At 40.6% G+C, this 12330-nt stretch overlaps 1 protein-coding gene across 1 annotated transcript; it reads right to left on the minus strand.

Annotated features, from left to right (window-relative positions):
* Positions 1-8958: 8958 nt before the first annotated feature.
* LOC133660034 (transmembrane protein 158) lies at positions 8959-11773 on the minus strand. The gene has a single exon (XM_062063067.1). The coding sequence runs from the start codon at positions 11564-11566 to the stop codon at positions 10865-10867; it is 702 nt and encodes a 233-aa protein (XP_061919051.1). The 5' UTR covers positions 11567-11773; the 3' UTR covers positions 8959-10864.
* Between the last annotated feature and the right edge of the window lie 557 nt (positions 11774-12330).

Genomic DNA, 12330 nt, shown 5'->3' on the forward strand with positions numbered 1-12330 from the left:
ACAACACCAGGGGGTGCTCCACTAACCACGTTAAACCCAGATTCCGAACTAACAAAGGTCTTAACTCATTCTCTTTCTATGCCACATCAATGTGGAATGCGCTCCCAACAGGTATAAAAGAAAGGGCATCTCTATCCTCCTTCAAAACCGCAATAAAAGTTCACTTCCAGGCAGCTACAACCCTAAACTAACACCCTCCCCGGACTGCTAATAATCAAATGTAAACAATCAAATGCAGATACTTTTTCTTTTTCTTATGCCTTCTGATCTCTCTCTCTCTCTGTCTCTCTCTCTCTCTCTCTCTCTCTCTCTCTCTCTCTCTCTCTCTCTCTCTCTCTCTCTCTCTCTCTTTGTCCACTACTTGATGTCCATATCCTCCCCCCGCCCCCTCCACAGCCCTGATTGTAAATAATGTAAATAATTCAATGTGATTATCTTATGTGATGACTGTATTATGATGATAGTATATATGATAGTATATATCTGTATCATGAATCAATTTAAGTGGACCCCGACTTAAACAAGTTGAAAAACTTTTTCGGGTGTTACCATTTAGTGGTCAATTGTACGGAATATGTACTTCACTGTGCAACCTACTAATAAAAGTCTCAATCAATCAATCAATGTCTATCTGTGTTGGCCCTGTGATGAGGTGGCGACTTGTCCAGGGTGTAAACCGCCTTCCGCCCGGATGCAGCTGAAATAGGCTCCAGCACCACCCGCGACCCCAAAAAGGACAAGCGGTAGGAAATGGATGGATGGATGGATGGAAGAAGAATGCAAAATATATATATATATATGTGTAAAGCCATAGGCTCACACGAGTTCCGTAAATAATCAAAATTTGGAGCACAGCATCACAGAGGTAGAAAGCGTTTTAAAGTAAAGTTCTAATCCTTTTTTAAAAGCACAAAAAACTATTGAGAAACTTACATTCATGAATATAAAACTTAGCCAATAGTATAATGAGGTTGCAAAGGTAAAATTCCTTTTTAAATTTGTTCTCATGCTGTGTAAAAACCAAATAGCACATATTTAAAACTAAGCACAAATTTGTGGTGAATATTTTCCAGGATGAAACGACAGATGCCCTGCCATAGTGATCAAATGTGCAAAAAGATTTGGGGGATATGTGCTCAAGCTAGAAAAAGGGCACCCATCTTGAAAATTGTTCATAAAATTATAATTTTGCTGAATCACAGCAAGATGTTTTCAATGTATGTACTGACAAACTAAAATGATCAAAATGAATAAGAGTAGTAATAAACGTGTACAGTACACACATTTATTTTTTACTCACTGTTTTATGACTGACTTGAAGCATAAGCAGCATCACAATAATATTATACAACAAATATACCTCACCGAACTGCTGTAAAGTGAAACTTAAAACCCACATTTAATCTCTATAATAAAATTACCTTAAATATCTATTTTATAACAAGCCAAAACAACACTGACAAGCTTAACTGTGCTGTATGCACTGCTCTGCCAACACGCACACACAAACACACACACACAGAAGTCCCTTTGGTGCCCTCACCAATGATCAGAAATCAGAAAAATCATTAACTTTAACAACCATACTGCTACAATAATAAACATTTAAAACAGTAAAATCCAATTACAATAACATCTGTAAAAGGAGGAGCTGCCAATAAAGGACAAGACAGGGGGGTGATAGGAGGGGGCGGCAGAGTGTGTGTGTGCTCTTGGAAGAGGCACCACTGAACAAGAAGTACTCTTCTCTTCCGCTGTAATTTAATTCTGCTTTAGCATTTTTTTCCAGAAAAGTCCAGTGTCATTCCATTTAAAACTTGCTGTGGTACCAAGCCTGCTTCGTTGATTTTTACATACTTGCCAGCACCATTATTGCACTCATCGCAGATAGTCTTTTTTTTTTTTTTTTTTTAACTCCACAGCGATTCATTCTTCTTTCCATGTTGGTCTGTTGTCTTTTTGGACTCATACTGAGTTAGTAAAATGGGAAAACCTTGTCAAAAGGAGAAGGGATTGTGTTTTTAAAGAAAAATACACATTAAAGGCATACTAAAACCCACTACTACCGACCACGCAGTCTGATAGTTTATATATCAATGATGAAATCTTAACATTGGAACACATGCCAATACGGCCGGGTTAACTTATAAAGTGCAATTTTAAATTTCCCGGCAAACTTCCGGCTGAAAACGTTTCTCTATGATGACGTTTGCGCGTGACGTCAATGGTTGAACCGGAAGTATTGGTACACCATTGTATCCCAATACAAACAGCTCTGTTTTCATCGCAAAATTCTACAGTATTCTGGACATCTGTGTTGGTGAATCTTTTGCAATTTGTTCAATTAACAATGGAGACTGCAAAGAAGAAAGCTGTAGGTGGGATCGGTGTATTAGCGGCTGGCTGCAGCAACACAACCAGGAGGACTTTGACTTGGATAGCAGACACGCTATCCGACGCTAGCCGCAGACCGCATCGATGATCGGGTGAAGTCCTTCGTCGCGCCGTCGATCGCTGGAACGCAGGTGAGCACGGGTGTTGATGAGCAGATGAGGGCTGGCGTAGGTGGAGCGCTAATGTTTTTACCATAGCTCTGACGAGGTCCCGTAGCTAAATTAGTTTCAATGGCGTCGTTAGCAACAGTATTGCTAGGCTTGGACAGGCGGCACAGCATTAACCGTGTAGTTACAGGTCCAGTGTTTGGTTCGGTGTCTCCTGATAGTAGAAGTAATAGCACTTCTGTCTATCCTTCCAGTCAGGGGCTTATTTCTTTTGTTTCTATCTGCATTTAAGCACGATGCTATCACGTTAGTTCTGTAGCTAAAGTGCTTCACCGATGTATTGTTGTGGAGATAAAAGTCACTGTGAATGTCCATTTCGCGTTCTCGACTCTCATTTTCAAGAGGATATAGTATCCGAGGTGGTTTAAAATACAAATCCGTGATCCACAATAGAAAAAGGAGAGAGTGTGGAATCCAATGAGCCAGCTTGTACCTAAGTTACGGTCAGAGCGAAAAAAGATACGTCCTGCACTGCACTCTAGTCCTTTACTCTCACGTTCCTCATCCACGAATCTTTCATCCTCGCTCAAATTAATGGGGTAATCGTCGCTTTCTCGGTCCGAATCGCTCTCGCTGCTGGTGTAAAAAATGGGGAAATGTGAGGAGCCCTTCAACCTGCGACGTCACGCTACTTCCGGTACAGGCAAGGCTTTTTTAATCAGCGACCAAAAGTTGCGAACTTTATCGTCGATGTTCTCTACTAAATCCTTTCAGCAAAAATATGGCAATATCGCGAAATGATTAAGTATGACACATAGAATGGATCTGCTATCCCCGTTTAAATAAAACAATTTCATTTCAGTAGGCTTTTTACCATGATCAAGAAGGTGGTTCACCTAGGGTGAGGCTCAGCCATTGCACTCCGGCTGTGCTGACCCTTACGAATTCCCCAAAAATGATACAATATACATTCATTATTTATTGATATTAAATTTGTTTTAATTTACGAAGGTCCTGAGTAGTCCTGAGTTCAATCCCGAGCTCGGGGTCTTTCTGTGTGGAGTTTGCATGTTGTCCCCGTGACTGCGTGGGTTCCCTTCGGGTACTCCGGCTTCCTCCCACCTCCAAAGACATGCACCTGGGGATAGGTTGATAGGCAACACTAAATTGGCCCTAGTGTGTGAATGTGAGTGTGAATGTTGTCTGTCTATCTGTGTTGGTCCTGCGATGAGGTGGCGACTTGTCCAGGGTGTACCCCGCCTACCGCCCGAAGACAGCTGAGATAGGCTCCAGCGACCCCCCGCAACCCCAAAAAGGGACAAGCGGTAGAAAATGGATGGATGGATGGATGGATTTTTTTTATTATCAGGATTTCTTTTACACTTTGTCTTCCTCAGTTACCATAAATCTACCATAAAATTATACTGGACAGTTCATATATTTGAACTTACAAAATACATAGGGGACCAGATACTGATTTTCCTCTGTTTTTTAAAATTATTCATCTATCTATATCTTCTCTAAAATGTTTTATCTATTTAAAACAAGTATAAAAATACCTATTATTCCTAGTGTAGGCATTTTGCAGCTAAGGTATTGTACTAGGGTACAAGTACCCTCATTTGAGAACCAGTGACATAACAATCATTGCACCGTACTTTCTTTAAACTTACTTTCTCTGGTTTTCCTTCAAAGGTAGATGTGCTTTTTTTTTTGGACCTCAAATTTGATATACTACTTGTCCGCATTAGGAGCTTGGTTGAGTTGATGCCTATCCCACCGGACTTTGGGTTGAAAGGTGGGTTACATCCTAAAGGTCACCAGTCAATCACAAGACACATACATGCAGACAAACAACCTTTCACACTCACATTCACACGTATAGGGGAAATGTCTAATATATATTATATATACATGCATCCTTTTGGACTGTGGGAGGAAAATGGAGTAGCAGGAGAAAACCAATACAAGTACAGGGAGAGCATGCAAATGCCACACAAAGATGCGAACCAGGATTCGAACCCAAATCACCTAACTACTACTCCACCATGCTGCCCACCATTTTTTATTGATGCATTTTGTTCTTAATATGCATTCAGGCACAATCAGCACAGAGTATTGGTTTAGCATCCAAAAAAAGTAATACAGGATTATCATACAATCATTTTATTGTCATGTATACTGTTTATAGTGTGACATAAATACAAAGAAGTACACATATTGAGTTATACGTTATAAATCTAGCATTATAAACACTGAAACTCTTTTGCTGATCAGTCATAAACAAGTCCTTTGCTAGAATGGGTTAGGAAAAAGGCGAATATTAACTTTTTGATTATACATTGTCAGTACATGTGCAGTGCAAAAAGTTCTACACAGGGGATAAGGCAAAACATTCTAGAAAAACTACAAACACTGTTTAAAGAGAAAAGTGTGCACATTTACATGTTCTAGGTCAGAAATTCCCAACCGCTGTGCCCTGGCACATTAGAGCGCCAAAAAAAAAGGTCACCACCTGAATTTAACTGAGCAAAGAGGTAAGAGCCTCCCATTGGATAATTACAGCCATAGGTGATTATGTTTCAGCTGGCTACATAACCCAACTGATACAGTGAGGTGCATCTCTATGCGGGTAAATCTGCATTCTTCTCTTCCTACCGATTGTTCACGAGATTTAGTAGTGGCATACAAATTAAAAAGCAGAGGTAACTTATTAACACATCTACCATCCTTGTGATATGGTGTGTGCACATCATAAGTTCAACTTTTTTAAACAAACACATATGTCTGAAAAGTTAAAAGTGTAGACTGTAAAAAAAATGTCATTGTAAATTCACAGCAACTTACTGGCTAATAATTGCATGACGTTCACAGCAACATTTACAGTAATTTACTGTAAACATATATTTAAAGCAATTAACTGTAACTGCAGAGCTGCGATTTTACAGTTAATTACAACTATATGCTGTAATTTAGCAATTGTAATGTTATTCTTAATTACTCTCTCGCTTTAACAGCATACCACTACCTACTTTACAAGAGTGTGCAAAGTAGTCTACGGATATCAGTTTGAATTTACAGTTAGTTGTTGTAAGGATTGTAAAATAACACTTAATTGCTATGAAATATAATGTTTTTGTATTTTTTTTTACAGCAATTTGTTGTAGTGTTACAGTAAATTTTGATTACAGTGGACACAATACTGTAAAATTCTGTGAAATCCTGGTACATTTTTGCAGAATAGAATGGGGCCCTTTAAATTTTTTAAAGTGGAAGGACAGTGGGGAAACTCATATCTCCCATCATCAATACAAGATCTTTGTGAAAATGTAGTACAACCTAATGCAGAATCTTGTGGAAATATGTGCTGTAATCAAAGGTCAAGATGATCCAACAGAATATTAGACCAGTGATCTCCAACACGTATAACTCGTGAGCCACCTAATTTTGAGTAGCTTACCAAAGGAGAGAATATTAGCTTCAACTTTTATAACAGTTCAATTCAGACTTAAGGGTTTGACTAATTAGCACAAAATAGCAAAAAACAATAACTGGGCTATTTGAATGAATATCTGCTTGTAAATAAACTACAATTAAATTGTTGCCACTCTAAACATAGTAATCCCTTGTTTATCGCTGTTAATTGGATGTGAAATGGTGACGACGCTGTGGACAATATATGATGTAATCAAAGCTTAAGGCGGTCCAACAGAATATTAGACCAGGGGTCTCCAATAGGTATTGTGAGCCACCTGATTTTGAGTAGTTTACCAAAACTGTTCAATTCATACATTACGGCTTGATTCGATGACAAATTAGCACAACATAGCAAAACAACAATAACTGTGCTGTTTGACTGAAGATTTGCTTGTAAATAAACTACAAAATTAATTGTTGCCAGTCATAAATTCAGTAATCCCTCGGGTTATCGCTGTTAATTGGTTCCGGACATGACAGCGATAAATTAAATATATATAAATATTTGAACAGCTAGAGCATTAAAAAACCTGATCACTACCTTCTAAACATGTTTTTCAACATTATAAGAGCCCTCTAGACATGAAATAACACACTTTAGTCACCTTTACGCTCTTCTAATCCGATATAGTTATGCTGTCTGAGGCTGAGCCAATCAGTGGCCAAGTTACTGAGCAGCGCAGTTATACTTGAAAATGCTTGATTTAGGGGAAAAAGTTAAATATGCTTAAAAAAACCTATTCTTTCATTATGTTCAATTCAGACAGCATGCCTTGATTTAATGACACATTCCCATGAAATAACAATGCTGACTGTGCTGTTTGGGTGGAAATGTGCTTAGTAGATAAAGTCCAAGTGAATCGTTGCCACTCATAAATTGAACACCAATAGCTCAACTCTCCTATATATCATATAAATGAAAAGGAGGAATCATTAATTATAAGTCAAATATTTTAACAGCTAGAACATTAAAAAAACCTAATCACTACCTTCTAAATGTGCTTTTCAACATTACGAGAGCCCTCTAGACATGAAATAACACACTTTAGTCACCTTTACGCTCTTTTAATTCGATATAGTAACGCTGCCTGAGGCTGAGCCAATCAGTGGCCACGGTACTGAGCAGCGTGGCTATGCTTGAAAATTCTTGATTTAGGGCAGGGGTGTCAAACTCATTTTAGATCGGGGTCCACATGGAGAAAAATCTACTCCCAAGTGGGCCGGGCTGGTAAAATCACAGCACGATAACTTAAAAATAAAGACAACTTCACATTGTTTTCTTTGTTTAAAAATAGAACAAGCACATATAGAAAATGTACAAATCATAATGTTGTTAGTTTTTTTTTTACACTTACATGTTGCGGTTAATAGTATTCTATCTTTATTTGTTGTTATTTATACTTTCTAAATAAATTATGTGATAATGTTCATCAGTCAACCCATTGGTGTTAATTTTCACTCTATCAAGATAAAAAAATAATATCAAAATCAAATTACAGGATGTTATTTATGTAGTTTGCTCATTTTCCTCGATTGGTGCACTAACATCATGTGTTTTATTTATTTGTTACATACCGTATGTAGCATCATCTACAAAGATACAAAGAACTGCTATTGTGACATCTAGTGGACAGCAGTTTCTTCCATTAAAAAATTTCGGCTCATTTTTATACTTAGCAAACTCATCCCGCGGGCCGGATAAATTCTGTTCTTACGTTTGACACCCCTGATTTAGGTGAAAAAGTTAAATATGCTTAAAAAAAACTATTATTTCACTCTGTTCAATTCAGACAGCATGTCTTGATTTAATGAGAAATTCCCATGAAATTACAATGACTGTGCTGTTTGGGTGGAAATGTGCTTGGTAAAAAAAAAAGTGAATCGTTGCCACTCATAAATTGAACACAAATAGCTCAACTCTCCTATCCTAAATGAAAAGCAGGAATCATTAATTGTAAGTCAAATATTTTAACAGCTAGAGCATTAAACAATCCACCAGATCACTACCTTCTAAACGTGTTTTTCAACATTATGAGAGCCCTCTAGACATGAAATAACACACTTTAGTCACCTTTACGCTCTTTTACTCCAATATAGTAACGCTGCCTGAGGCTGAGCCAATCAGTGGCTATGCTTGAAAATGCTTGATTTAGGGCAGGGGTGTCAAACTCATTTTAGAATTGTTCTTACGTTTGACACCCCTGATTTAGGTGAAAAAGTTAAATATGCTTAAAAACTTTTTTTTTAAAAATTCTGTTCAATTCAGACTGTGATGAGGTGGCGACTTGTCCAGTGTGTACCCCGCCTTCTGCGGAATGCAGCTGAGATAGGCTCCAGCACCCCCCGCGACCCCAAAAGGGACAAGCGGTAGAAAATGGATGGATGTTCAATTCAGACAGCATGCCTTGATTTAATGAGAAATTCCCATGAAATAACAATGACTGTGCTGTTTGGGTGGAAATGTGCTTGGTAAAAAAAAAAGTCCAAGTGAATCGTTGCCACTCATAAATTGAACACCAATAGCTCACCTCTCCTATCTTTTTGTCGGAGTAGTTTTTAAAGCGGGGAAAATGACTGCAGGCGGGACACAAAATGAATGAATGAAGTGTTTGTACACAGAGACATGGTTTGCACACGGAGGCATAATCGGCTTGACCAAAAAGTTTGTCAATCGTAAATTGAGCTTCTTCTGTTTTGAACTCTCCGCTATTTCTGAATGCATTTTGTCTTTCCACTCTTTCTGCTCACAATTCTAATGGTGTTTTTTTCTTAGATTTTGCTCCACCAATATGCCGCCGACCAACTACGGGCCGCAAATAGCCCTTGTTCCTCAATTTGGACACCCCTGACCTAGGGTGGCGTTTTTTGGGATTGTGTTCTTAAAGAAAAATACAAACTAAATGATAGACTATACATTAAAGTTGGACACTCCTATGTTAGCGTGTGACCTTTTTTTTCCCGGTTTGTGTGTCGGTTGGGAAGAACTATTTCTGCTCACATTTTTAATGGTGTTTTTTTCTTAGATTTTGCTCCACCAATATGCTGCCGACCAACTATGGAGTGCAAATAGCCCTCGGGCCTCACTTTGGACACCCCTGACCTAGGGTGTCGTTTTTTGGGATTGTGTTCTTAAAGAAAAATACAAACTAAATGATAAAATATACATTAAAGTTTGACACTCCTATGTTAGCGTGTGACATTTTTTTCCCCGGTTGGGAAGAACTGTTTCTGCTCACATGTTTAATGGTGTTTTTTCCTTAGATTTTGCTCCACCAATATGCTGCCGAACAACTACGGAGCGCAAATAGCCCTCGGGCCTCACTTTGGACACCCCTGACCTAGGGTGTCGTTTTTTGGGATTGTGTTCTTAAAGAAAAATACAAACTAAATGATAGACTATATATTAAAGTTGGACAATCCTATGTTAGCGTGTGACCTTTTTTTTCCCGGTTTGTGTGTCGGTTGGGAAGAACTGTTTCTGCTCACATTTTTAATGGTGTTTTTTTCTTAGATTTTGCTCCACCAATATGCTGCCGACCAACTATGGAGTGCAAATAGCCCTCGGGCCTCACTTTGGACACCCCTGACCTAGGGTGTCGTTTTTTGGGATTGTGTTCTTAAAGAAAAATACAAACTAAATGATAAAACATACATTAAAGTTGGACACTCCTATGTTAGCGTGTGACCTTTTTTTCCCCCGGTCGGGAAGAACTGTTTCTGCTCACATTTTTAATGGTGCTTTTTCCTTAGATTTTGCTCCACCAATATGCTGCCGAACAACTACGGAGCGCAAATAGCCCTCGGGCCTCACTTTGGACACCCCTGACCTAGGGTGTCGTTTTTTGGGATTGTGTTCTTAAAGAAAAATACAAACTAAATGATAGACTATATATTAAAGTTGGACAATCCTATGTTAGCGTGTGACCTTTTTTTTCCCGGTTTGTGTGTCGGTTGGGAAGAACTGTTTCTGCTCACATTTTTAATGGTGTTTTTTTCTTAGATTTTGCTCCACCAATATGCTGCCGACCAACTATGGAGTGCAAATAGCCCTCGGGCCTCACTTTGGACACCCCTGACCTAGGGTGTCGTTTTTTGGGATTGTGTTCTTAAAGAAAAATACAAACTAAATGATAAAACATACATTAAAGTTGGACACTCCTATGTTAGCGTGTGACCTTTTTTTCCCCCGGTCGGGAAGAACTGTTTCTGCTCACATTTTTAATGGTGCTTTTTCCTTAGATTTTGCTCCACCAATATGCTGCCGACCAACTATGGAGTGCAAATAGCCCTCGGGCCTCACTTTGGACACCCCTGACGTAGGGTGTCGTTTTTTGGGATTGTGTTCTTAAAGAAAAATACAAACTAAATGATAGACTATACATTAAAGTTGGACACTCCTATGTTAGCGTGTGACCTTTTTTTTCCCGGTTTGTGTGTCGGTTGGGAAGAACTATTTCTGCTCACATTTTTAATGGTGTTTTTTTCTTAGATTTTGCTCCACCAATATGCTGCCGACCAACTATGGAGCGCAAATAGCCCTCGGGCCTCACTTTGGACACCCCTGACCTAGGGTGTCGTTTTTTGGGATTGTGTTCTTAAAGAAAAATACAAACTAAATGATAGACTATACATTAAAGTTGAACAATCCTATGTTAGCGTGTGACCTTTTTTTCCCCGGTTTGTGTGTCGGTTGGGAAGAACTGAGCTAGGCTATAAAAGGCCTGTACAAAAACACATTGATCCCAGCATAAAGTTCCTTCACGTGGTCATACATTCATACCTTGGTCCTCTGAGGAGCTTTGAGAGTCAATAAACAGTCTTCCATGAATGTTGGCAATGAGAGTATAATGGCTACAATTATTATTAGGCTGTAAAGGTCAGGTCAGTCACCTGGGTCTTCTCTGCTCCATCCCATTAGGCAGGAAGCCTGCAATGATAGGAACCGGCCATATGAGAGCAGCAACACTCCACACGATGATGACCAGAGTCATGAAACAAGCCACAAGTGTCGACTCGATGGGTTTTCTGTTCAGCCTCCAACTTTTGTCACCCTTCAGCTCGTCGAGGCTGAAATCCACGCAGCAGAAATTGACCTGGTCCCCGCTCTGCTGGCCCCTCTGCCTGGCGGGGCCCAGCCTCCTGTAGCTGGACAGCCCGCAGCCCACGCACAGCCTCAACTCCTGCTGACCCCCGGTGGTCCCCAGGTGCTCGATGACCACCGGCGAGATGGCGCGGTTGAAGGAGGCGGAGAAAAAAGCCCGCCCGTGGTTGTTGGTGGTGTAGATGAGCACGTCGCACTGGAAGCCGAAGCTGCTGTCCCAGCGGGCCACCAGCGAGGCGGGCAGCAGTCTCTGGACGCTGACGTTGCACTGGGACACAGTCTGCAGCGGCGACGCGTCCGGCGAGGCTTCGCTCCCTTCCGCGGACCTCTTGGACAGGTGCACGTCCACCTCCAGGTTGGACAGGAAGCTGTTGGAGGAGTTGGCGGGCGGCAGGAGCAGGTCCTCGTCGCTCCAGCCCTGGCATCGCTGGACAAGTCCGGCCACCGCGGTGAGAGCCAGCAGGAGGGTCGGACACTTGTTCAGCATGGCCCGGGGTGGCTCTCTCCAGCTCGCATGGTGCGTGGGCAGAACCGCGCTGGTGATGTTTGGCTGGTTTTTAAAGCGCGCAGCTCCAGATGGAGAGATTCTATCCTCTGCTCGACGGGTGCGAACGTCCAATGGCTGTCACATGTGCGAAGCCTCCTCCTTTTTCTCCTCCTCCTCCTCCCTTTGCATTAGTCTCCTCAAACTCAGCTCCCTTCACACCAATTCTCTCCCTTCTCACTTCAAACACAACAACATACATAGATAACACAACTATTTGTCACTACAGTGGTGCCTCAACTTACTTTTGTGATGGAGCTCTTAATTCAAAACACTTATTAGGGACCGATGTCCCTTTGGGACAGAGGACCCTATTGAATTTCTAGTGTTTTATTATTATTCTTTATTACTATACCGCCGCCTCTTTGAGCTGTAGTTTGACCCAATTAAAGGCCTACTGAAATGAATTTTTTTTATTTAAACGGGGATAGCAGATCCATTCTATGTGTCATACTTGATCATTTCGATCATATTTTTGCTGAAAGGATTTAGTAGAGAACATCGACGATAAAGTTCGCAACTTTTGGTCGCTGATAAAAAAAGCCTTGCCTGTACCGGAAGTAGCGTGACGTCGCAGGTTGGAAGGCTCCTCACATTTCCCCATTGTTTACACCAGCAGCGAGAGCGATTCGGACCGAGAAAGCGACGATTACCCCATTAATTTGAGCCAGGATGAAAGATTCGTGGATGAGGAACGTGAGAGTGAA

Source organism: Entelurus aequoreus, linkage group LG11 (genome assembly GCF_033978785.1).
Source record: "Entelurus aequoreus isolate RoL-2023_Sb linkage group LG11, RoL_Eaeq_v1.1, whole genome shotgun sequence".
In the NCBI taxonomy this organism is placed as follows: Eukaryota; Metazoa; Chordata; class Actinopteri; order Syngnathiformes; family Syngnathidae; genus Entelurus; species Entelurus aequoreus.

Coding starts and splice junctions, on each gene's coding strand:
- LOC133660034 (XM_062063067.1), bottom strand. CDS start 11,566: ATGCTGAACAAGTGTCCGACCCTCCTGCTGGCTCTCACCGCGGTGGCC.